Here is a 27,881-nt window from a genome sequence, read left to right as displayed (position 1 = left end):
GGAAGATCCTGCTCTACACTGTATCTTTAAATAAATTTTAAAAAGTAAAAGCTGGGCAAGTGGATTGTACGTTTGGCACAATAGTGTAGTGGTTGATGCATCACTTTTCAGCTCCAGCGATCACCTGTCGGGGTTGAATTCCCGCCTCTGCCTTTGAGAGTTTGTACCTTCTCCTCATGACCTGTGCGTACCCCCAGGGTGCTCCCACATTCCAAAGATGTGTGACTTTGAGTTAGTGAGCTGTAGGTATGCTACGTTGGTCCCAAAGTGTGGCCACACCTGCAGGCTGCTCCGCACAGTCTTTACTGATTTGATTTGGCGCGAGCGATGTATTTCTCTATAAGTCTCAGTATGTTTCGATGTCCATGTGACAAATAAAGCTAATCTTTCTTTGTAGAAAAGTAATTAATGCATTTCTTAATTATATGTATGTTTATGTATTGCACTGTACTGCTGCCACAAAACAACAGATTTCATAACATATGGAGAGGATGTTTCCTGTGGTGGGGGAGTCTAAGATCGGAGAGGACAGCCTCAGAATAGAGGGGTGTCCTTTTAGAATGGAGGAACTTCTTTAGGCAGAGAGTGGTGAATCTGTGGAATTCATTGTCAAATCATTGGGTTGATAGATCTTTGATTAGTCAGGGCATAGAGGGATATGGGGAGGAGATTGGGGCTGAGAGAGAAAATGGATCAGCCATGATAAAATGTGGAGCAGACTAGCTGGGCCAAATTGTCTAACTCTGCTCTTGTACCTTGTGGTGTTGTCCGTCAGTGATATTAAACCTGAATCTGATTATGATTAACTCACCCAACTGTGAAACACTTAAAGATCCCTTTAACCCTCAATCCTCAGCACATTAGACATCGCAGGAACACACGACAAACCTTCTGAGCCACCTGATTCACCCAGTGCGAGGTACAGTTGCTCAAGTCCGGGCCCTTTGGGTTCCATGTGCCAGTGGTGATTACACAGAGGTAAGTGGCTGTGCCTGTAAAAGATGAATTAAGAAAAATCTTAGACAACTTCCCCTCTTCCCTTTCTTCCATGGTCTTCTGTCCTATCAGATCCCCACTTCTCTTCCACTAATCAACTTCCCACTCTTACTCCCCCCCCTCCCGGTTTCACCCATCACCTACCACCATGTACTTCTTCCTCCCCTTCGACACCACCCCGCCCTCCCCACTTTCTTATTCTGACTTTTTTGTTCTTCCTTCCCGATCCTGATATAGGGTCTCAGCCCAAAAAGTCAACTTTTTTCCCCCGTTCATAGATGCTGCCTGACCTGCTGAGTTCCTCCAGCACATTCTGTGCATTGCTCCAGATTTCCAGCATCTTCAGTACCTCTTGTGTTTACAACTTGGTATTTATTTTATTTAGGAATATACAGTATGGGCAGGCCCTTCGAGCGCAACGAGCCATATCACCCAGCAACCCACCAATTTAACCCCACCTAATCACAGGACAATTTACAATGACCAATTAACCGACTAACCAGCACATCTTTGGACTGTGAAAGGAAACTGGAGCACTTGGGAAGGAAGGTAGAAACCTAGAGGGCGCCGGAATTGAACTCCAAATTTGAGGTCATGAGCTGTAATTATGTCATGCTAACCTCTATGCCACCATGGCACCCATGTGCATACAAGAACAAAAAAGACAGTAAATGAACTGTGGCTCGGCCAATTCGATTAGCCATGACTTATTTCCAAATTAATCTTCCTACTTAACGTACTGGAGACCCAACACCAGTGACCCAGGTTCAACCCTGGCCATTGGTGATCTTGGATAGTACAGTACTGTAGTGGTTAGCGTCATGCATTACAGTCCCAGAGATCACGATCGGGGTTCAATTCCACAGCGATCTATCAAGTGCCAATCGAGGGTGTTTTTATCTTTTTTGAAACTTCTTTTTAACGATCACAAGACAGTGCTGGACATTAAAAACTTCAAGAACTGCAGATCTACCCCATCAGTGAGCTGCACGTTGGGATTGAAGCAAGGCTTGGTGTGGATCATGTTACAAGCTGCTACAGGGGAGTCATCGGGGTCTGTGCACAGAGGCAGTGTGCAGTCTAACAGCAATTGATCGTCTTGGACGTTTCTCTTGCGATCGGAAGATCCTGTTGAACTTTGGTAATGTAATATACTGCAACATACATCAAAGTTGCTGGTGAACGCAGCAGGCCAGGCAGCATCTATAGGAAGAAGCGCAGTCGACGTTTCAGGCCGAGACCCTTCGTCAGGACTAACTGAAGGAAGAGTGAGTAAGGGATTTGAAAGCTGGAGGGGGAGGGGGAGATGCAAAATGATAGGAGAAGACAGGAGGGGGAAGGATGGAGCCGAGAGCTGGACAGGTGATAGGCAGAAGGGGATACGAGAGGATCATGGGACAGGAGGTCCGGGAAGAAAGACGGGGGGGGGGGGGGTGACCCAGAGGATGGGCAAAAGGTATATTCAGAGGGACAGAGGGAGAAAAAGGAGAGTGAGAGAAAGAATGTGTGCATTAAAAAGAGTAACAGATGGGGTACGAGGGGGAGGTGGGGCCTAGCGGAAGTTAGAGAAGTAACTTCTATACTGCAAGTCCATTTCCCTTGTTTACTGGCAAGACAGATGGTTGGGAAGCTGCATGACCTCAGTTGTAGCAATGACTAGGCCTCAAGCCGTGGGCTTGCCTGTTGCAGCAGTCTTGTGGAGGAGAGGCCAGAGGCAGTGTAGCACAGCATCCATGCTGGGTTAAGGCTGAGCCCTCCTGTCAGTGCTGCCCTCCAGTGCTTGATTGGTGGAATGACAAGCTGGATTGCGTGTGTGCTTGTTCCTGCTGATAAAACCTTTGCACCATCAATTTACAGCACATGTCGGTCAGGGACTTGGGCTATATATTATTTTATTTGTGTGACTGTATGTTTACTGGTTATCTTATATGTGCTAAATCTGCCTTGTGCAGTGTATTGACTGTTGGTACTATGTTTTCCACCTTGGCCATGGAGGAACACTGTTTCATTTGACTGTATTCATGGATATTCCTGAATAGTTGGATGATAATTAAAATTGAACTTGAATGATTCATGGTATGAAAGGGTTAACATTTGAGGATTGTTTGATGACTCCATACTCGCTGGAGGTTAGAGGCATGGGGGGGACGGAATCTCACTAAATCCTATTGAATACTGAAAGTTCTAGACAGAGTGGACACGTTGAAGATGTTTCCTATGGTGACGAGAACCTCTGACCAGAAAGCACAGCCTCAGAATACAAGGACTGCCCTTTTGAACCGAGATCAGGAGAAATTTCTTTCTATAATTTGTAAAATTCATTGCCACAAATGGCTGTGGAGGCCAAGTCGTAGGGTATATTTAAAGCGGAGGTTGATCACAAGACAAAGGAGCAGAAGTAGGCCATTCGGCCCATTGAGTCTGCTCCACAGCTCCCCCATGAGCTAAGCTATTCACCCATCTTGTTCCAATTTCCGGCTTTTTCCCCATATCCCTTGATACTCTGACTAATCAGATACCTGTCAATCTCCTCCTTAAACACCCTCAATGATCGGGCCTCCACAGCTGTATGTGGCAACGAATTCCACAAGTCCACGACCCTCTGGTTAAAAAAATTTCTCCTCATCTCTGTTTTAACTGGGTACCCTCTAATTCTAAGACTATGGCCTCTTGTCCTGGACTCACCCACCAAGGGAAACAACCTTTCCACATGTACTCTGTCCAACCCTTTCAACATTAATAAATTTCAACATTGATAAGTTCTTGATTAGTCAGGGCATAGAAGGTTACAGGGAGAAGGCAGGAGAACAGGGTTGAGATGGATAATATATCAGCCATGATGAAATGGCGGAGCAGACTGGATGGGCTGAATGGCCTAATTCTGCTCCTATGTTTGATGGTGATCTCCGTGGATGGTATGAAAAACACACAACTTTTCACTGTACATGTGACAATAATGAACCAATTACCCAAGAACAAATGGTCAACACTTGAGACAGCAAGGCATGGGAGGCTCTCGGCCGAATGCTGGTAAATGGGATTGGTGTACATTGGCAAACTGGGTGGCAGGGATGAATAGGGTTATGGACCCGTTTCTGAACTGCATGTCTCTGAGACTCCATAATACATTGATTGATTTAGTTAGAGATATGGTGGCTCTGTAAGGTTGTCATAGCCATGGGTGGTAATGGTGGCAGGCTCTGACTACCTATTAAATGCTCCTAATGGTATGCATCTCAAATAGCCTCGGACATCCAAACCCAGTTCCTGACCTTCACATGTGGCTGAGCTACTAAGTCTGTCAGATCTGACAAGAAGGGAGGCAAAGGTGGGTTACTGGCACCCTAAAACCAGTCACTTCAGGCAGATAGGGCTCATTAGCGATGGTTGGGGGCTCATCTGGGAGAAGGAAAACTCGGATCTCTAACCTCCGCTGCCTTGCTGCTATACCGACTCATGGGGGGAGGCTTTGGGAGTTAACCCTGAGGGGGAAAATCAGGAGCTGAAGCCCGAGGCAGTCCAACTCTGACTGCCAACTCCTGCGACACTGCTGGTGACAAACTGTCACGCTGCCGTCACTTTAGCTTCATCAGATGTTTGGGGAGGGGGAGCTTGCTACATGGGCACCAGCTTGCTCTCCATATCGTACTGCCCAGGCTTGTGTATCTAGCCAGCCAGGATGCAACATCCATGGTCGACCCTGACCGACAGAAGCCTCACTTACTCCAGAGGTATCGTGCGGAACAGGCTCTGCTGGCCCAGCAAGCCGTGCTGCCCAGCAACCCACCGATTTAACCGCTGTCTAATCACAAGACAATTTACAATGACCAATTAACCTACTAGTGGGTCTGTCTCTGGACTGGAGGAGGAAACTGGAGTATCCGGAGGAAACCCGCAGGGTTCACAAGGAGAACATACAAATTCCTTACAACACACATCAAAGTTGCTGGTGAACGCAGCAGGCCAGGCAGCATCTCTAGGAAGAGGTACAGTTGACGTTTCGGGCCGAGACCCTTCGTCAGGACTAACTGAAGGAAGAGTTAGTAAGAGATTTGAAAGTGGGAGGGGGAGGGGGAGATCCAAAATGATAGGAGAAGACAGGAGGGGGAGGGATGGAGCCAAGAGCTGGACAGGTGATTGGCAAAAGGGATACGAGAGGGTCATGGGACAGGAGGTCCAGGGAGAAGGAAAAGGGGGGGGGAGAAAACCCAGAGGATGGGCAAGGAGTATAGTGAGAGGGAGAGAGGGAGAGAGGGAGAAGGGGAGAGAGGGGGGAGAGGGGGGAGAGGGGGAGAGGGGGGAGAGGGGGGAGGGGGGAGAGGGGGAGAGGGGGAGAGGGGGAGAGGGGGGAGAGGGGGGAGGGGGAGAGGGGGAGAGGGGGAGAGGGGGAGAGGGGGAGAGGGGGAGAGGGGGAGAGGGGGAGAGGGGGAGAGGGGGAGAGGGGGAGAGAGAGAGGGAGAGAGAAAGAGAGGGAGAGAGGGAGAGAGGGAGAGAGAGAGAGAGGGAGAGAGAGAGAGAGAGAGAGAAAAAGAGAGAGAGAGAGAGAGAGAGAGAAGAATGTGTGTATATAAATAAATAACGGATCGGGTACGAAGGGGAGGTGGGGCATTAGCAGAAGTTAGAGAAGTCAATGTTCATGCCATCAGGTTGGAGGCTACCCAGACGGAATACAAGGTGTTGTTCCTCCAACCTGAGTGTGGCTTCAACTTTACAGTAGAGGAGGCCATGGATAGACATATCAGAATGGGAATGGGATGTGGAATTAAAATGTGTGGCCACTGGGAGATCCTTACTTGGGGTGCCAGAACTGAACTTAGAACTCTGATGCCCTAAGCTATAATAGTGTCACACTAACAGCTACATTACAGTGGTGCCCCGTTCAGAGATCCGGCCAAAAGAACTCTTGCCAATTACACCTATACGACCAATTGAACTACGAACCCGTACGTCTTTGGACTGTAGGAAACCCAGGTGGTCACGGGAAGAACATACAGACTCTTCACAAGCAGGTGCAGGAATTGAACCCGGGTCGCTGCCACAATGCTTCCAGTGCCAACACAGCATGCCCACAATTTACTAACCCAAGCCCCTACATCTTTGGAAAAGCCTAGTGGAAACCCATACAGTTATGGGGAGAAGGCATAAACTCATGACTGACGGCAGTGCGTATTGAACCCCTGGTCGCTGGTGCTGTAATAGTGTTACACTAACTGCTACACTACCTTGCTGTCCAAAATCAGTATTTTGACAAAGACAGCAAAATAAGAATCAACAAGGGAGGAGTTAATGCAGTCTTCCAAGAGGTGCTCCTTTTAGATTTCTCTTTGCAGCGAAAGTTGTGATTTTTCGTGATGTGAATCAGAATCCATTTATTATCACTGACATATGTGAAGAAATTTGTTGTTTTGTGGCAGCAGTACAGTGGAAGATATAAATATCACTACAAGTTTCAATAAATAGATACACAGACAGATTGACAGACGGACAGATAGTGCAAAAGGGAATAGTAAGATGGTGTTCCTGGACTGTTCTGAAAATGGAGGGAAGGGAGCTGTTTCTAAAACACTGACTGAGAGTCTTCAGGCTCCTGCACTTCCTCTCCAATGGTAGCAATGAGAAGTGAACTATATGAATTGTTTTTAAGCCTCCTGTTAATGAGCTCTGAAGTGCGGGGACTGATGTGTCACGGAGGGCAAATGGAGTGGTGGAAGGAGATGTTAGATATGCTTACTCCTGAGCATCACTGAAACTACCACCTCCCATTTATCACACCTCCCGCAGCCGTCCCGCGCTGTGAGAAAGCTATTAGTTATTTTGGCTTTGGAGTGATTGCTGTTGTGTTGGCAAGTTTGGGAGGCACGGTGAAACTCCAATTATCTGGCACTTGATTGCTTGGAAATCCCAATAATCTGGTTTCTGGCTTCCTCCTAGTCCTGGGAGTCACAAATGCAAAGACTGAGGTTGAGGGACGGGGGAGGGACGGAGGGGATGGGGAGAGACAGATGGGAGGGAGACAGATTGAGAAAGAAAGAGGAACAGAGAGGGCAAAAGGGGAGGGAGAGAATGTGAGTGAGTGAGTGTGAGAGAGAAAGACGAAAGGAAGAGGGTGAAAGAGAAAGGGGTGGTAGAGAGCTGTAGATGGGTGGGATAGAAATTCTGCAGGTCTCACAACAACCGGTGGAGTCGTGGACAGTGGGGAATATTGTCCAGAATGGATATCAGTTGTAGATATTGGGGTGGGGATTGCAGATAGAACTTAATCCGGGAAGCCAAATTAAGGAAGTAGATGGACGGGAGGTGTACGGAGGGTTGTGATGCTGGTGCAGGTTGATGGGACCCAGCAGAATAATAGATTGGCACGGATTAGATGGGCCAAAGGGCCTGTTTCTGTGCTGTAGTTCTTTGACTTTGGCCTCTACAACCCTCTAGGAAAGAGTATGCCAGTGATTCACCATCCTTTGTTCCAAGAAGTAAAGGGAACAAGCAAGAGCAACGAATTGAGAACCAATCCAATTTGTGTCATAAATTAGCAGCTGTGTTAATCCAGTATTAGATGCTAATAGACAGCACCAGTGACCAACAGAGCATTTCATAGCATGCTTAATATCACAGGCTCTCCCAGTTGTACCTAAACACAGTTTATAACAATTACCCTTTGGGGAACTAAAATGCCAATTTAGCTGATTATTAGGAGATAGATCCAATTAACTCCAGTGCGGGAGTCAGACATACTCCGAGCTTTTCAATAAGTGGTGTCAATGTTGCATATGGTTTCAGCTCCACCACAAAACCCTTCACAGTGGGACTGATGGCACAAGATGCATCAAGTGCCAAGAATTTCTGGTTCCTGCAGGGCACAAAGGAGGATTAAAAGGCACAGTGAGCCTGTCCAATATACGGGTCTGAAATTTACAACGTCGTGCTGAAGGAACAAGATGTTTCAAAGTTCATAGTAAGTTTAATATCAAAGCATGTACACATCATCATATACTACTCTGAGATTTATTTTCTTCCAATTACACAAAGATAAAGAAATACAATAGAATTTATAGAAATTATAAATAGCAAAAACTGACAATAAAAGAAGCCAAGTTGTGCAGATAATAAAAAAAACTAATAAATATTCCTAAAAACATGATTTGTAGAGTCCTTGAGCGTGGGCCTATAGGTGGTGGAGCCAGTTCAGAGTTGAGGTGAGTGATGTCATCACACTGGTTCAGGAGCCTGATGGTTGCAGGTAGTAACTGGCTTCTGTACCTCCTTCCTGATGGTAGTACTGAGAAGAGAGCGTAGCCTGGATGGTGGGGCTTCTTGTTGATGGATGCTGCTTTCTTGTGGCAGCGCTCCTTGTAAATGTGTTCAAAGTGGTTTGTAAGGACTCTGCTCAGGGTGGGGTTAGACAGATTGATCCCTTGCTGATTGCAAAAGTAACAGCAGTCACTAGTTCTGAGAGAGATGAGGCTGGGGTTGGAGAGGATGACATAACAGGGACAAGTGAGGAGATTATGCTGAGAGGTATACAGTCACATGGCAAAGAAGACACTAAGATATGAGCAGAATTAGGCCATTGGGCCCTGCTAATCTGCTCTGCCATTTCTTCCACAGCTGATCCATTTTTCCTCTCAGCCACAATTTCCTGCCTTCTTCCCAATATCCCTTCACGCTCCTGACCAATCAAGAATCTATTACGCTCTGCCTTAAATAGACATAAAGGTGTGGGCTCCACAGCTGTATACGGCAAAGAATTCCACAGATTCACCACTCTGGCTAAATAAATTCCTCCTCATCTCCATTCTGAAAGGACATCCCTCTATTCTGAAGATGTGTCCTCTGGCTTTAGACTCTTCCACCATAGGAAACATCATCTCCACATCCACTTCATGAAGGCCTTTTATTATTTGATTGGTTTCAGTGAGGTCACCCTTCACTCTCCTGAATTCCAGTGAATACAGGCGCCGAGCCAGCACGCACTCTTCATATGACAAGCTGTTCTATCTTGGCATCATTTCGTGAACCTCCTTTAAACCCTCTCCAGTTTCAGCACAACCTTTCAAAGACAAATTGCCTAAAACTGTTCAAAATACTCCAAGCGAGGCCTCACCAGTGCTTTATAAAGTCTTAACATCACATCCTTGCTTTCACAGTGTCTATAAAGAGTATTCACTCTCCTTGGAAGTTTTTGTGTTTTATTGTTTTACAACAGTTAATCACAGTGGATTTAATTTGGCTTTTTGATACTGATCCACAGAAAATGACTCTTTCATGTCAAAGTGAAAACAGATCTGTACAAAGTGATCTAGATTAATTACAAATATAAAACATAAAACTCATTGCTCAAGTATTAACCCCCTTCAAGTCAACATTTATTAAATGCACCTTTGGCTGCAATTACAGCCTTGAGTCTGTGTAGATAAGTCTCTATCAGCTTTGCATGTCTGGACACCGCAATTTTTCCCCATTCTCCTTTACAAAACTGCTCAAGCTCTGTCAGATTGCATGGGGATTGTGAACCCTTCTCAACTCCAGCCACAAATTCTCAACTGGATTCAGGTCTGGACTCTGACTTGGCCACTCCAGGACATTAACTTTGTTGTTTTTAAGCCATTCCTGTGTAGCTTTGACTTTATGCTTGGGGTCATTTTCTTGCTGAAAAACAAATCTCCCAAGTTGCAATTCTCTTGGAGACTGCATCAAGTTTTCCTTCAGGATTTCCCTGTATTTTGCTGGATTGATTTTACCCTCTACCTTCACAAGCCTTCCAGGGCCTGCTGCAGTGAAGCATCCCCAAAGTATGATGCAGCCACCACCATGCTTCATGGTAGAGATGATGTGTTTATGATGATAGAACATAGAAAACCTACAGCACAATACAGGCCCTTCGGCCTACAAAGCTGTGCCGAACATGTCCCTACCTTAGAACTACCTAGGCTTTACCCATAGCCCTCTATTCTTCTAAGCTCCATGTAGCCATCCAGGAGTCTCTTAAAAGACCCTATTGTTTCCGCCGCCACCACCGTCGCCGGCAGCCAATTCCACGTACTCACCACTCTCTGCATAAAAAATTTACCCCTGACATCTCCTCTGTACCTGCTGTCAAGCACCTTAAAACTATGCCCTCTCATGCTAGCCACTTCAGCCCTGGGGAAAAGCCTCTGACTATCCACACGATCAATGCCTCTCATTATCTTGTACACCTCTATCAGGTCACCTCTTATCCTCTGTTGCTCCAAGGAGGAAAGGCCGAGTTCACTCAACCTATTCTCATAAGGTATGCCCCCAATCCAGGCAACATCCTTGTAAATCTCCTCTGCACCCTTTCTAGGGTATGCCAAACACAGTACTTAGTCTGATCGCCAAAAAGCCCAATTTTGGTTTCATCAGACCATAGAACCTCTTCCAGCTGACTTCAGTCTCTCGAATGCTTTCTGGGAAACTCTAGCCGACATTTCATGCTTGTTTCTTTTTCAATAGTGTCTTTCTCTTTGCCATTCTCCCATAAATCTGCAACTGGTGAAGCACCCAGGCAATAATTGCTGTATTCACAGTCTCTCCCATCTCAGCCACTGAAGCTTGTAACTCCTCCAGAGTTGTCATGGGTCTCTTAATTAACTTAACTATACTCCAAGGGATATTCAGTGACTTAGGAGCTTCTTTGAATCCATCTCCTGACTTGTGCTTTTCAATAACCCTTTCATCAAGTTGCTTGGAGCGCTCTTTTAACTTCATGGCGTATTTTTTGCCAGGATACTGACTCACCAGCAGTTGGACCTTCAATTTTTACTACAAGCAATTGAAACACCTTGACTGTACACAGGTCTACAAAAACAGATCTCCGTTTAACTAATTATGTCACTTCTAAAACCAATTGGCTGCACCAGTGATGATTTGGTGTGTCATATTAAAGGGGCTGAATACTTATGTAATCATTTATTTTGTGTTTTATATTTGTAATTAATTTGGATCACCTTGTAGGGATCTGTTTTCACTTTGACACAAAAGAGTCTTCTCTGCTAATCTGTGTCGAAAAAGCCATATTAAATCCATTGTGATTCAATGTGGTAAAACAACAAAAAAAACATGAAAACTTCCGGGGGGGGGTGGTGGGGGGGTGAATACTTTTGATAGGCACTGTATATTCTAGTCCTCTTGAAATGAATGCTAACATTGCATTTGCCTTCCTCACCACAGACTCAACCTGCAAATTAACCTCCACGGAATCCCGCATGAAGACTCCCAAGTCCCATTGCACGTCAGTTTTTGTATTTTCACTCCATTTAGAAAATGATCAACCCTTTTATTTCTTGTGCCAAATTGCCTCCACGGAATCCTGCATGAAGACTCCCAAGTCCTATTGCACGTCAGTTTTTGTATTTTCGCTCCATTTAGAAAATGGTCAACCCTTTTATTTCTTGTGCCAAATTGCATGATCATCTGCCACTTCTTTGCCCATTCTCCTAATCTAAGTCCTTCTGTAGCCTCTAATTTCTCAAAACTACGGCCCCTCCACCTATCTTCATATCGTCTGCAAATTTTGCAACAAAGCCATCAATTCCATTATCCAAATCATTGACATATAATGTAAAATGAATCTGTCCCAACAGAGACCCCTGTGGAACACCACTTGTCTATCTTTATTCCCACTCTGTCTCCTGCCAATCAGTCACTGCTTTATCCATTCTAGAGTCTTTCCTGTAACACCATGGGCTCGTAGCTTGTTAAGCAGTATGGTATCTTGTCAAAGTCCTTCTGAAAATCCATGCACACAATATCAGCTGATTCTCTTTTGTCTATCCTGTGGTAATTACGCTTTCGAAGAATTCCAACGGATCTGTCAGGCAAGATTTTCCTTTGAAGACTGACTATCGCTGATTTTGTCATGTGCCTCCAAGTAACCTGAGACCTCATCCTTAATAATCCACTCCAACAACTTCCCAACCACTGAGGTCAGACTAACTGGCCTATAGGTTCCTTCCTTCTTTCTCTCTCCCCTCTTGAAGAGTGGAGTGACATTTGCAATTTTCCAGTCCTCCAGAACCATTCCAGAATCTAGTGATTCTTGAAAGATCATTACTAATGCCTCCACAATCTCTTCAGCCACTTCTTTCTGAACCCTGGGTTGTACACTATTGGGTCCAGACGACTTATTTAATTTCAGACCTTTCAGTTTCCCAAGAACATTCTATCTTGTTATGGTAACTTCACACACTTCATGACCCCTGACACCTGGAACTTACACCCTACGGCTAGTGTCTTCCACAGTGAAGACTGATGCAAAATACTTATTCAGTTTGTCTCCCACTCCAATGTCCGCCCCCCCCCCCCCACATTACTAACTCTCCAGCATTGTTTTCCAGCGGTCCGATATCTGCTTTCACCTCTCTTTTACACTTTATGTATCTGAAGAAACTTTTGGTATCCTCTTTAGTATTGTTGGCCAGCTTACTTTTGTATTCCATTTTTACCTTAATGACTTTTTTAGTTGCCTTCTGTTGATTTTTAAAAGATTTCCAATCCTCTAACTTCCCAATAAATATTGCTCTATATGCCCTTTCTTTGGCTTTTATGTTGGCTTTGACTTTTCTTGTTAGACATGATTGTGTCATCTTTCTTTAGAATACTTCTTCCTCTTTGGGATGTATATATCCTGTGCCTTCTGAATTCCTTCCAGAAATTCCAGCCATTTCTGCTTTACTATCATCCCTGTCAGTGTTTTTTTCCAGTGAATTCTGGCCAACTCCTCTCTCATGTCTCTGTAATTCCCTTTACTGCACTGTAATACTGATGCATCTGACCTTAGCTTCTCCTTTTCAAATTTCAGGGTGAATTTGATCATATTATGATCACTTCCCCTTGGTTTTCTTTTATCTTAAGATCTCAAATCCATTCTAGTTCATTGCACAACACCCAATCTAAAATAGCTGATCCTGTACTGGGCTCAACCATCAGCTGTTCTAAAAAGTCATCTTGAAGGCACCCGAGAAATTTGTCATCCTGCAATCCAGCATCAACCTGATTTTTTTTCCCAATCTACCTGCAAATTAAAGATTGTAACACCGCCCTTCTGGCATACATCTTCTATTCCCTGTTGTAATTTGTTGGCCACATTCTTATTACAGGTTGGGAGTCCCTATCTGGGTCTTTTTAACCTGGTAGTTCCTTAGCTTTATCAACAATGATTCAACACCTTCTGACCCTATGTCACCTCTCCTTAATGATCTGATTTCAGTTTTTACCAACAGAGCTACACTGCCCTCACTGCCTTCCTGCCTGTCCTTTTCAGACAATATGTATCCTTGGACATTAAGCTCCCAGCTGTAATCTTCTTTCAGCCATGATTCAGTGATGCCTACAGGATCATACCTGCCCATTTGCAACTGTGCTGCAAGTTCATCTACCTTATTACAAATACTGAGCACATTTAGATTAAACACCTTAATTCCTATATTCACCCTTTTTGATTTTGTCCACTTTTTAGATTGTAACTGATCCTGTTGACCGCAATATTGCCCTATCAACAGCCTCCCCTCACTACACAGTGCCTCTGTTTGTAAGCCAGCTACCTCACCTTCAGCACTATTAGCTGCTATTCCTATGATACGTCTTGCATTGAAATGCATGCTGAATCAGAATCAGGTTTATTATCATCGGCATGTGACGTGAAATTGGTTTCAATGAGATTCTCCCCTTATCCTTCTGAAATGCAGCAAGTACAGGCCCAAAGACATCCAACACTCCTTGTACATTCAGCCTGTCACTCCCAGGATCATTCTTCTGAACCTCCTCTGGTCCCTTTCCAATGCCAGGACATCTTTCCGAGATACTGGGCCCAAAACTGCTCATAGAATTTCAAATGTGGTCCGACCAATGCCTTGTAAGGCCTCAGCATGACATCCTTGCTTTTGTACTCTTGTCACCCCAAAAATGAATGCTAACATTGCACTTGCCTTCTTCACCACCAACTCAACCTAAAAATTAACCTTCAGGAAATCCTGCACTAGGTCCCCAAAGTACCTTTGCACCTCAGACTTCTGAATTCCCTCCCCCTTTAGAAAAAACGTCTCCATCTTTATGCTCACTACAAAAATGCAAAACCCCACACTAGAAGCTTTCAGTGAAGACTGCCATTCCAATGACATTTCTTGTTAAATCCTGTACAGCAGACACATGCATTTGCTGAATTACGAATCCTCTTCCCACTAACAACATGGTCTAACAGGGGATTTCGGGAAGTATAAGCTGGCAAGAGTGAAGGGTTCCCAGAAGATGCCCTGTCAACACATGCCCTTTCTTGGAAAAACTTGAGCACTATCTAATGTTGGATAAGTTGGAGCATCAGCGAGGGAGATGAGGCCGAGTACAGGGCTACGGTAGGAAACTTTGTCACATGGTGTGAGCAGAATTATCTACAGCTTAATGTGAAAAAGACTAGGGAGCTGGTGGTAGATCTGAGGAGAGCTAAGGTACCGGTGACCCCTGTTTCCATCCAGGGGGTCAGTGTGGTCATGGTGGAGGATTACAAATACCTGGGGATACGAATTGACAATAAACTGGACTGGTCAAAGAACACTGAGGCTGTCTACAAGAAGGGTCAGAGCCGTCTCTATTTCCTGAGGAGACCGAGGTCCTGTAACATCTGTCAGACCATGCCGAGGATGGTCTACGAGTCTGTGGTGGCCAGTGCTATCATGTTTGCTGTTGTGTGCTGGGGCAGCAGGCTGAGGGTAGCAGACACCAACAGAATCAACAAACTCATTCGTAAGGCCAGTGATGTTGTGGGGATGGAACTGGACTCTCTGACGGCGGTGTCTGAAAAGAGGATGCTATCCTAGTTGCATGCCATCTTGGTCAATGTCTCCCATCCACTACATAATGTACTGGGTGGGCACAGGAGTACATTCAGCCAGAGACTCATTCCACCGAGATGCAACACAGAGCGCCATAGGAAGTCATTCCTGCCTGTGGCTATCCAACAGACCTTTGGAGGGTCAGACACCTTGAGACAATAGGCTGGTCCTGGACTTATTTCCTGGCGTAATTTACATATTACTATTTAAATATTTATGGTTTTATTACAATTATTTATGGTGCAACTGTAACAAAAACCAATTTCCCCTGGGATCAATAAAGTATGACTATGACTATGACTATAAGGAACAGGCTGACCAACCCTTAGATGTCTCTGCCACGTTATCACTAGCGCGGTAGCGTAGCGGTTAGCGAGACGTTTACAGCACTTGCAGTCGGAAGATTGGAGTTCACTTCTTGCCGCTGCCTGCAAGGAGTTTGTCTGTTCTCCTCCATGTGGGTTTCCTCCGGGTGCTCCAGTTCCCTCCCGCATTCCAAAAGATGTACGGGTATGGACTAGTGAGTTATGGCGTGCTATGTTGGCGCCAGAAGCATAGCAACACTTGTGGGCTGCGCCCAGTACTTCCTTGCTATCCTCACGCTCGTTGTTGCCCACAATGCATTTCGCTGTATGTTTGGATGTTTTGATATATATGTGACAAATAAAACTAATCTTTAATATTTAACCTTTCTTGTAACAAGTTGAGGGCTATCTCTGGTTGGAGGAGGAGCTGCCCACCCAGCCCTTAACCCGCACACGTACCCGACTGGCCATCTTACCTCGAGTGCCTTTGGGACAGGGGCGCTCCACCATGGTGCCTCTCTGGCTCCGAGGCCAGCCTATGCCCCTGGCTTCCGTAACTTCACAGAACCTCTCGGGGAGGGGGAAGGTGCTGGACACCGGGGGCGGCCTTGTGCCCACACCGTGGAGCCCTGGCCTGGCCCCTTGGCCGCCCTCCTTGGCGCCTGCTGCCAGGGTGGTGGTGGCCAGAGCTCTCTCAGCGGCGCTGGTAGTTGTGGTCACAGCAGTGGTCCTGGCACGCGTCACCCCCGGGGGAGTCGTCTCCACCGTTGTGGGCACTGCAAAATAAATCCGCACGTCAGCCAGAGTGATACAGCAATGGTATACGCCCTTCAGCCTGACCAATCCATGCTGGCAATTAGAAATCCAGAGATATACAGCACAGTAACAAGCCATTCAGCTCAAGTTGTCCGTATTGACTAAGTTGCCTAGTTACGGTCGTCGAATTTGCATGTGTTTGACCATAGAACATGGAATACTACAGCCCAGTACACACCCTCTGGTCCACGATGTTGTGTTAAACTCTTAACCCAATCTAAGGTCAATTTAACCCTTCTTTTCTAACTAGCCCTCCATTTTTCTATCATCCGTGTGCCTATCTAAGAGTTTCTTAAATGCCCTTAATGTACCGGCCTCTATCATCACCCCTGGCAGGGTGTTCAGTGCTCATACGACGCTGTCTAAAAACTTACCTATGATATCCCAATCACCTTAAAATGATGCCCCCTCATTGCCATTTCTGCCCTGAGAAAAAGTCTGGCCCCTAGACCTAGTCATCTCTGCCCTATTTATGTATTTTTGTAACTTGGAATAATTTTCATATCTGATACAAGTTGTGGACGTGGCCAAGTGGTTAAGGCATTGGACTAGCGACCTGAAGGTCGTGAGATTGAGCCCCAGCCGAGGCAATGCGTTGTGTCCTTGAGCAAGGCACTTAATCACACATTGCTCTGTGATGACATTGGTGCCAAGCTGTATGGGTCCTAATGCCCTTCCCTTGGACAACACTGGTGTCGTGGAGAGGGGAGACTTGCAGCATGGGCAACTGCTGGTCTTCCATACAACCTTGCCCAGGCCTGTGCCCTGGAGAGTGAAGACTTTCCAGGTGCAGATCCATGGTCTCGCTAGACTAATGGATGCCTTTAATTTACAAGTTCAAAGCCAGGTGGTATAGGACCTATGGCTTCTGTACCCTCTGCCCAATGGTGTTAGTGAGAAGAGAACACGAACGGTGTGGTTTTCTTGTTGCAACACTCTGAAAGCATATTCAACTATGGGGAAAGTTTTTCCTGTGATGAACTGGATTTCTGTGATGAACCACTTTCTGTAGATATTTCCGTTCCTGGGCATTGGTGTTTCCATACCAGGCCATGATGCAGCCAGTTAGCTTACATTCCACTGTGCATCTATAGAAGTTTGTCAAAATTTTTGGCGACGTGCTAAATCTACACAAACTTTTCAGAAAATGGAGGCAATCTTGTGCCTTCTTTGTGATGGCACTTCCTCATCTGCCTTTCTTCGGCCCACTGGTGCAACTGATCAAGATCTCATTGCATTCTGAGATGACCTTCTACACTGACTACTACAGCAGAAATTTTCATGTCAAAGTTTAAAGTACATTTATTATCAAAGTTATCATTCACTAACTTAATAACCAAGGCAACTACACTCTCATCCATATATAATTCATTCTGAGGGACAAAATTTGAGCTCAGCCACCCTCTGTATGAGAGACCATCCTTACATCAACTTCAAGTTTATTATCATTTCAACGGTACACATATATACTGGAATTTAGAAGATTGAGGGGGGATCTTATTGAAACAAATAAAATTCTAAAGGGATTGGACAGGCTAGATATAGGAAGATTGTTTCCGATGTTGGGGAAATCCAGAACGAGGGGTCACAGTTTGAGGATAAAGGGGAAGCCTTTTAGGACCGAGATGAGGAAAAACTTCTTCACACAGAGAGTGGTGAATCTGTGGAATTCTCTGCCACAGGAAACAGTTGAGGCCAGTTCATTGGCTATATTTAAGAGGGAGTTAGATAAGGCCCTTGTGGCTAAAGGGATCAGGGGTATGGAGAGAAGGCAGGTACAGGGTTCTGAGTTGGATGATCAGCCATGATCATACTGAATGGCGGTGCAGGCTCGAAGGGCCGAATGGCCTACTCCTGCACCTATTTTCTATGTTTCTATACCAACAAACATAACAACGTTCCTCCAGACCAATGTGTACAACACTCTACATATAACACACGTAACACATAAAATAAAATTACCACAAATAATGTGTGTGTTATGTTTTGTGACTTCAAAACAATAAACTAATTCAAAGGAAGACACGGGAGTCTGAAATATGCGTCTAACTTCGTGCTTACTTTAAGGGAGGTCCGCACATATCATGTGGTATCGTGATGATTTTTGCAATTCATGTATTTCTACCCATGACCAGTAATTAATTATTTAAATGAACAAGAATGCTTAATTAAACTATATATATATATATATATATATATATATATACACACACACACACACACAATATTACTCAAATATTACTGAAATATTAAATATACAACAGTCTGTTTATGACACAAGATAAGAAGTAAACTGTATAAAGTTACTGGTGCTTCACACATGATGAGACATGGTGGTCTCAGGGAACACAGCCTGGGTGAAGAAGCGGTTTCTCACCCTAATGGTCCTCGTCCTAATGCTATGGTACCTCCTATCTGATGGTAGGGGGTCAAAGAGATTGTTATTCGGTTGGGTGGAATCACTGACAATGCTAAGGGCCCTGAGTAGTCAGTGCTCCTGGTAAATTATCACTCAACCTGATTTTTAACCCCTCCCACCCCCGCAACCACCCAGGCTCTTAAATTCACTCAACTTCACTCAGCCAAACACCGAACTATTTCCACAACCTACGGGCTCACTTTCAAGGACTCTTCATCTCATATTCTCAATATTTATTGCTTATTTATTGTTATTATTATTTTCTTTTTACATTTGCTCAGCTTGTTGTCTTTTGCACATGGGCTGTTTGTCTGTCTTGTGTGTAGTTGTGCTTCTTTGTATTTTCTATGACTGCCTGCAAAAAAATGAATCTCGGGGTTGCAGTTGATGAAATATATGTCTTTAACAATAAATTTACTTTGAATGTTGAACTTTGAAACATCTTGGATGCACAGCACTCCTGGTAACTATTTTGGATCATCCATCACCCACTTACTGCTTTCAACACTCTTCCCTATTTTTTCCTCTCCCCTGCCAGAGAAAACAATGTTTTTCTATCTAACAGAGGCTGAGGCTTCATAAGAAATTGGTTAAACTTTGCTGGGGGTACTGTGAGCAGACTATCTAAGAAAGGATGTGCTGGCATCAGAGAGGGTCCACAGGAGGCTCATGAGAATGATGCTGGTAATGAAAGGTATGAGGAACATTTGATGACTCTGGACTTTACTCACTGGAGTTTGGAAGAATGAAGGGGGATCTCTTTGAAACCTATCAAATATCAAGAATCCTAGATAGAGTGGACATGGAGAGGATGTTTCCTGTCGTGGGAGAGTCTTGGACCAGGGGCACAGACTCAAAATCCAAGACCGTTCTTCTAGAATGGGGATGAGGCAGAATTTTATTAGCCAGAGGGTGGTGAATCTGTGGAACTCATTGCCACAGCCAGCTGTTAAAAGCCAAGTCATGGGATATATTTAAAGCAGAGGTTGATAGGTTCTTGATTACTGAGGACATCAAAGGTTACGGGGAGAAGGCAAGAGAACGGGGTTGCGAGGCATAATAAGTCAGCCACGATGGAATAGAAACATAGAAAATAGGTGCAGGGGTAGGCCATTCGGCCCTTCGAGCCTGCACCGCCATTCAGTATGATCATGGCTGATCATCCAACTCAGAACCCTGTACCAGCCTTCCCTCCATACCCCCTGACCCCTGTAGCCACAAGGGCCATATCTAACTCCCTCTTAAATATAGCCAATGAACTGGCCTCAACTGTTTCCTGTGGCAGAGAATTCCACAGAATGGTGGAGAAAGCTCAATGGAAAATGACCATGTTCCTAATTCTCAGCCCAATTCTTGCTCCTATATCTTATGGTCTTTCTCTATACTCTCACACCCAATCCCTGCATCATTTAATTACAATCTATACAATTCGATTTGCAAACACATACAGGACTGAGGTTAAAGCTGTGTGCAGGGCCTTAGCTTGCTTTCTGCAATAGAGAACATCTGAGAAACATCAGTATTTCCAGCTCTCAGGCACTAAAAACAACATTCGATCTGGATGAAAACAGTCATTAAATTTTTCTTTAAGCTAGCAATAAGCAAATGAGAGAATTGAGGAGTACGTGTCTGGGAAACATTCAACACTCAAGAAGCGTTCAATTTGAATCATGTTTCACTAACTTAATGAAGTGACTTACAAAAAAATAATGAACGTTAACATCTTGTAACCCCCTCCCACGGCCACTTAGGCATGAAAATAAGTCTGTTAAATTTACAAAGAACCATATTCTCTCGCAGTTGGAGCACTCCTTTTCTTTCACAAAGATACCTCAATAATCAAGATTCAAGTGCAGTACAGTACAAAGCTTTACATTACCAGTGACCCAGGTTCAATTCCTGCCACTTCCTGTAAGGAGGATGTACATTGTCCTCGTGACTGCGTGGGTTTCCTCCCACACTCGAAAGATGTACCAGTTGGTGGTTTAATTGGTCATTGTAAATTGTCCTGTGATTAGGTTAGGATTAAATCAGGGGATTGCTGTTTGGCACAACTCAAAGGGCCAGAAGAACCTATTCCAAGCTTCATCCCAATAAATAAATAAAGATTTAATATTCTTTAATGTTATTTCCAGCACACAAGTGTAAAGGAGAATGAAATATTCATTATTCTGGATGCAATGCAGCACAGAAGAAAACCACAAAACAATAAATAACACAATAAACAACAGGAATTCTGCAGATGCTGGAAATTCAAGCAACACACATCAAAGTTGCTGGTGAATGCAGCAGGCCAGGCAGCATCTGTAGGAAGAGGTGTAGTCGACGTTTCAGGCCGAGACCCTTCGTCAGGACTAACTGAAGGAAGAGTGAGTAAGGGATTTGAAAGTTGGAGGGGGAGGGGGAGATCCAAAATGATGGGAGAAGACAGGAGGGGGAGGGATGGAGCCAAGAGCTGGACAGGTGATTGGCAAAAGGGGATACGAGAGGATCATGGGACAGGAGGTCCGGGAAGAAAGACAAGGCGGGGGGGGGGGACCCAGAGGATGGGCAAGAAGTATATTCAGAGGGACAGAGGGAGAAAAAGGAGAGTGAGAGAAAGAATGTGTGCATAAAAATAAGTAACAGATGGGGTACGAGGGGGAGGTGGGGCCTTAGCGGAAGTTAGAGAAGTTGATGTTCATGCCATCAGGTTGGAGGCTACCCAGACGGAATACAAGGTGTTGTTCCTCCAACCTGAGTGTGGCTTCATCTTTACAGTAGAGGAGGCTGTGGATCTCGCCAATATATAGAAGGCCACATTGGGAGCACCGGACGCAGACTGGGAGACCGCTTTGCTGAACATCTACGCTCTGTCCGCCAGAGAAAGCAGGATCTCCCAGTGGCCACACATTTTAATTCCACATCCCATTCCCATTCTGACATGTCTATCCACGGCCTCCTCTACTGTAAAGATGAAGCCACACTCAGGTTGGACGAACAACACCGTATATTCCGTCTGGGTAGCCTCCAACCTGATGGCATGAACATCGACTTCTCTAACTTCTGCTAAGGCCCCACCTCCCCCTCGTACCCCATCTGTTACTTATTTTTATGCACACATTCTTTCTCTCACTCTCTTTTTTCTCCCTCTGTCCCTCTGAATATACCCCTTGCCCATCTTCTGGGTCACCCCCCTTGTCTTTCTTCCCAGACCTCCTGTCCCATGATCCTCTCGTATCCCCTTTTGCCTATCACCTGTCCAGCTCTTGGCTCTATCCCTCCCCCTCCTGTCTTCTCCTATCATTTTGGATCTCCCCCTCCCCCTCCAACTTTCAAATCCCTTACTCACTCTTCCTTCAGTTAGTCCTGACGAAGGGTCTCGGCCTGAAACGTTGACTGCACCTCTTCCTACAGATGCTGCCTGGCCTGCTGCGTATACCAGCAACTTTGAAATAACACAATAATAAAAACAATAAATATAAATACATAGCCTATATGCATAGATTGATTGTATGGCCATAAAGTGACTCTAGGCACAGGAGTGTCTGTATGTAAGGTGACAGACAGGAAATGATAAAGTAGTGATGGTTGGGGGTGTGGAGGGGTGGGTTAGTGGGTGGAGATGTTGATCAGCCTTACTGCTTGGGAAAAATAACTATTTTTGAGTTTGGTGGTCCTGGCGTGTATGCTATGTAGCCTCCTCCCTGATGGGAGTGAGACAAAGAGTCCATAAGCAGGGTGGGTAGGAGATCCTTTGTGATGTTACTAGCCGTTTTCCAGGACATTTCTTTATATATGTCTTTAATGATCAACAGGCTGGTGCCAGTGATGCGTTGGGCAGATTTGACTACTTCTGTCGAGACTTTGTGTCCACTGCAGTTTTAGATAAGTTCAAAAATCAGTTCACTTGTTGGAACTGGTCAACCTGCCCAGATTAGGAGAGGTGGCCAGAAGCTATATTTCACTCACAGTCTGAAGACATTTGGTATGTCACCAAAGCCTCCAGCAAATATCTATAGATGTAGAAATTTACTGACAGGAAATGATAAAGTAGTGGTGCTTGAGGGTGTGGAGGGGTGGGTTAGTGGGTGGAGGTGTTGATCAGCCTTTCTGCTTGGGGAAAGTAACTGGTGGTCCTGTTGTGGATGCTGCGTAGCCTCCTCCCAGATGGGAGTGGAACAAAAAGCTTATGAGCAGAGATGGGTGAGATCCTTCATGATGTTACTTCTTAAATTACAAAAAAAAAATCACCTCATACTTCCCTTTAAGTCTCTTTGAATTCTTTCAGTCTGAACTCATCCAAAACTTAGAATTCACACAAGATTATTGTCCAATCCCTCAAAGTCAATGTCAAAGTAAACTTCATCGAAGTCTGTATGTGTTACCACTTACTGCCTCAAGATTAATTCTCTTGCAGGCATTCACAGGAAAAATAATAAGTACAATAGGATTTATGAAAAACTATACATAATCAAAGACCAACTAAAGACCAATATGCAAATAAAAACCAAATGAGCAAATAAAAAAATAATACCGAGAAGTTGAGTTGTAGAGTCATTGAAAGGGAGACTGTTGGTTGTGGAGTCAATTCAGTGTTCAGATGAGCCTGATGGTTGTAGGATAATAATTGTTCTTGAGATTGTGGTGTGGGACCTAAGGCTTTGGTACCTCCTTCTCGAGGTCGTTAGCGAGATGAGAGGATGGCCTAGATTAGCGGCTCCCAGCCTTTTTTTTTATGCCATAGACCCGTACCACTGATCAAGCAGTCTGTGGAGCCCCTGGCCTAGATGGTGGGGGGTCTTGATGATGGATGCTGCTTTTTTATGGCAGTGCTCCAAGTAAATGTGATCAATGGTAGGGAGGGCTTTGCCTGTGATGGACTGGGCTGTACCTACCACTTTTGTAAGTTTCCTTGTTCCTGGGCACTGGTGTTTCCATACCAGGCTGTGATGCAACCAGTCAGGATACTTTCCACTGTGCATTTATAGAAGACTGTCACAGTTTTAGGTGACATGTCGAATCTAAGCAAATCTCTAAGAAAATAGAGGCGCTGTTTTCTTTTTTTTTTGGCACTTGTATGCTGGACAACTCCACCCTGGACAGTCCCAAGCCTGGCTGCAAAAGTGGGGGGGGGGGGGGAAATTAACAGCCCCATCCAATAAAAGTCCAGTGCTACAGAAACACCAACAGAAGCTTCAATGACCTCATCACTGGGACAGGAAGGATCTGCACCGAGAAGATATATGGAATTGTGTGATGAAAGCCGCAAGTCCATGGAAGCCACAGGACCGATCAGCCTTCTACAGGAGAGGCTGGCCAAAAAATGGCTGCTGACGCAACCTTCAAACTGACTTCAGAATCAGGTTTATTGTCAGCGGTATGTGTTGTGCAATTTGGTAACTTAGCAGCAGCAGTTCAATGCAGTACATGATAATATAGAAAGAAGAAAAAATAAATAGCTAAGTTAATCCATTACAGTAAGTATATATATATATTTATGTATATAGAATAGATTAAAATAGTGCAAAAACGAATAATATATATTTTTAAAAAAGTGAGGTAGTGTCCAAGGGTTCAATGTCCATCTAGGAATCAGATGGCAGAGGGGAAGAAGCTGTTCCTGAATCGCTGAGTGTGTGTCTTCAGGCTCCTGTACCTCCTACCTCACAGTAACAATGAGAAGAGGGCATGCCTTATGAATAGATGTCACCTTTCTGAGGCACTGCTCCATGAAGGTGTCTTGCCAAGAAGGTAGGTTATACCTGGACAACTTAAAAGACAGAGCACTCTTGGCAGCCTGTGCCTCTGTAGGGGTGATGGGATTTTTTTTTTTGAGGCTCCACTGGTGAGGGTCAACCATGGATATTGCATCCAAGTGGTCTACATATGCAAGCCAGGGCAGTACAATATGGAGAGCGAGCTGTTGCCCGTGTTCCTGATTACCCCTCTCCATGCATCTGAGAACCCAGAGTAACAGCAGAGACCGATACAGTTCAGCACCAGCAGCACTGCAGGGGTTGCCAGTCAGCATTGAACTCAACGAAGGACTGTCTTAGGGACTCCAGGTTTTTCCACGGAGTTTACTCCTGAAGCTTTCCCCATGAATGGGTACAGCCTTAAGGCAATGGAGATCTGAGATCAGAGTCTTATTCTCCTGGATGAGCTGCGACCACGGCTGATGAGCCTCCATCTGCCAAGAGCGACTGGTTTTAAGGTGTCAGTAACCCACCTCTTCCCCTTCTCCTGTCAGTAGAAAGTGTTCTGCCAGGCTTAGTAGATGTACAGTTCGTCCATCGTCGTCGATGAAGATCTTGACACCATTAGTCACTTTGAGACTGGATGCGATGTGTGTCCGAAGATGACTGGTCAGGCCAATTCGGGCGCGGAATGCCCTGGCACACGTTGGGCAGACACGTGTAGGCACTGCAGTTGTTGCGCTGGTGGCTCTGGACTTGCGCAGCTCGCGCTTATGTTGTGTTTCAGCAATGCACCTTGCTTCGTAAGCTTGACAGCCCTTGCGGATGAGGCCGCGCCAGGTAGGGCGGTTTTGTGCCTGCGTTTCCCAGGAGGTCGTGTCTATGTCACACTACTTCAGGGAGGTCTTTAGTGTGTCTTTGTAACGTTTCTTCTGCCCTCCATGCGAGCGTCTTCCAGCAGAGAGTTCCCCAAAAATGAGCTGCTTGGGTGTGCGCTCGTCCGGCATGCGGATGACATGACCTGCGCACCGGGTCTGTGCTCTCATCAGCAGTGTGTAGACTGATGGTAGACTCATCAGTTTAAGGTCATCAGAGCCGGGGGGCAGTAAAGGGGACAAACTCCCACTACCTATTAAATGCTTAGTAGATAAGCCACACGTGAAGGCCAGGAGGGGAATTACAGGTTATGGAGAAAGGGCAGATAGGTGGCATGAAACCACGGCCAGATCAGCCACGATCTTATTGAATGGCGAAGCAGGCTCGATGGGCTGGATGGCCGACTCCTTCTCCTATTTCTTATATGTTCTTATGTAGGAGCTGGACATGGCAGTCAGAGGCTACTTGAGACACACGCCATTGGGAGCATTTAATAGGTAGCGGGAGCTTGTCCCCTTTACCGCCCCCGGCTATGATAACCTTAAATTGATAGGATTAAGTAACTGACTTACGTACTGAACCCAGGCCTTCACTGCAGAATTACAGACTTTGAAATCTCTCTACTCCCTATCCCCAATCTCTGCAACCTCTTTTACCAAGGTTAATACGGTGACGTGCCACAGAAGAGTTCAAAGTAAGTTTGACACCCGCTCACAGCTACGTAACCTTGGTGCCCCTCCTTCCCTTTCTCCGATGGTCCACTCTCCTCTCCTACCAGATTCCTTCTCGAGCCCTTTCCACCTATTAACTGCCAGCTTCTTACTTCATCCCCCTCCCCCCACCCTTTTAATTTTGGCATCCTCCCCCTTCCTTTCCAGTCGTGATGAAGAGTCTCAGACGGAAGCCTCAACTGCTTATTCATTCCTCACTTCAAGTGTTGGTGCGTGGCCAAGTGGTTAAGGCATCGGTCTAGTGATCTGAAGGCCGCTAGTTCGAGCCTCAGCTGTGGCAGCGTGTTGTGTCCTTGAGCAAGGCACTTAACCACACATTGCTCTGCGACGACACCAGTGCCAAGCTGTATCGGCCCTAGTGCCCTTCCCTTGGACAACATCGGTGTCATGGAGAGGGGAGACTTGCAGCATGGGTAACTGCCAGTCTTCCATACAACCTTGCCGAGGCCTGCACCCTGGAAACCTTCCAAGGCGCAAATCCATGGTTTCACGCGACTAATGGATGCCTATATGTGTATACCAACTCAACCTTTAAAGTGAGAGGGAAAAGTTTAAAGGAGACCAAGGTTCAAGCGTATTTGTCACAAGTACATTGAAACATAGAGTGAAATGTGCCATTTGCGTAAACAACCAACACAACCAAGGATGTACTGGGGGGCTGCCCGCAAATGTTGCACACATTCCAGCACCAACATGGCATGCACACAATGCTCGGCAGAACACAGAACAAACAAACAAACAATAACAAGCTCTGCTCACCCCTCCCACCCATCCACGTACATACACTGTACTCTAACGCCTAGACATGCTGCCTTCTACAGCCGCCAGCCCCCAGCAGACTCAGGCTCAGACTCGGAAATGCCGACATTTTTTAACAATGTATTTTTTACACAGGGAGGTGGTGGAAGCGGGTTTGATAGCACTGTTTAAAAGGCTGTTAGACGGACACATGGACAGGCAGGGAATGGAGGGAGAGGGACCATTTGCAGGCAGATGGGATTGTTCTGCCCTTCGGGCAATAGGTTTGTTTCTACTACGTGATTGATTACGTTCAGCTTTTATTGTAATGAGCAGTTTCAGATCTGCATTAGGTCACTTCCAATGCAGTCAGGAAGTAGTAAATTGGAAAGCACTTTGGCTGGCAGAAGACCAGAGGGTTATGTTGAGAGAAAAAAGTTTCTATATTGTTTCACCAGCAGAAGCATTCCTTATAAGCTCTTGTTATATTGTTTAGAAGTTGGTCTAAAGTCATCAATACAATTTTGCTGAAATAGAATGTGATTAGACACTAACTTATTAGACAGTAACCTATACATTAATGGTTTACATATAATATTTACCTGCAGGAAATGTAATTAAGATCTTATTTATCTGTGTATATTTACTTGTGTGAATAAAACAATGAGATAATTGCACTGTATTTTGTTGTTTTTAGTTCCACTCCTTGTTCACTATGTCATGACATTGAGTCTGTAACAAAACTATGACTCTCATGCATTTCTGGATGGAGTTTGGCTGACTGTCTAGTTGATGTCACAACAGTCAGTGAGGGCAGTACAGGCAGCAGTGTCAGTACAGTCAGTGAGGGCAGTACAGGCAGCAGTGTCAGTACAGTCAGTGAGGGCAGTACAGGCAGCAGCAGTGTCAGTACAGTCAGTGAGGGCAGTACAGGCAGCACTGTCAGTACAGTCAGTGTGAGGGCAGTACAGGCAGCAGTGTCAGTACAGTCAGTGAGGGCAGTACGGGCAGCAGTGTCAGTACAGTCAGTGAGGGCAGTACAGGCAGCACTGTCAGTACAGTCAGTGAGGGCAGTACGGGCAGCAGTGTCAGTACAGTCAGTGAGGGCAGTACGGGCAGCAGTGTCAGTACAGTCAGTGAGGGCAGTACAGGCAGCAGCAGTGTCAGTACAGTCAGTGAGGGCAGTACAGGCAGCAGTGTCAGTACAGTCAGTGAGGGCAGTACGGGCAGCACTGTCAGTACAGTCAGTGAGGGCAGTACAGGCAGCAGCAGTGTCAGTACAGTCAGTGAGGGCAGTACAGGCAGCAGTGTCAGTACAGTCAGTGAGGGCAGTACGGGCAGCACTGTCAGTACAGTCAGTGTGAGGGCAGTACAGGCAGCAGTGTCAGTACAGTCAGTGAGGGCAGTACGGGCAGCAGTGTCAGTACAGGTGCAGTGAGGGCAGTACGGGCAGCAGTGTCAGTACAGTCAGTGAGGGC

At 45.5% G+C, this 27,881-nt stretch overlaps 1 protein-coding gene across 11 annotated transcripts in view; it reads right to left on the bottom strand.

Moving 5' to 3' along the window:
- Window positions 1-27,881, bottom strand: part of adgrl2a (adhesion G protein-coupled receptor L2a) — a 982,900-nt gene that overhangs the window by 113,854 nt on the left and 841,165 nt on the right. For all 11 annotated transcript variants that reach the window (XM_063064760.1, XM_063064761.1, XM_063064767.1 and 8 more), the window contains 2 exons: window positions 15,622-15,921; window positions 889-992 (listed from right to left, as the gene is read on the bottom strand). In XM_063064760.1, the coding sequence (XP_062920830.1) occupies window positions 889-992; window positions 15,622-15,921 (404 nt within the window). The remainder of the gene's footprint in view (window positions 1-888; window positions 993-15,621; window positions 15,922-27,881) is intronic.

Source organism: Mobula hypostoma, chromosome 12 (assembly GCF_963921235.1).
Source record: "Mobula hypostoma chromosome 12, sMobHyp1.1, whole genome shotgun sequence".
NCBI classification, from domain to species: Eukaryota; Metazoa; Chordata; class Chondrichthyes; order Myliobatiformes; family Myliobatidae; genus Mobula; species Mobula hypostoma.
This window is presented reverse-complemented; position numbering and strand designations above follow the sequence as displayed.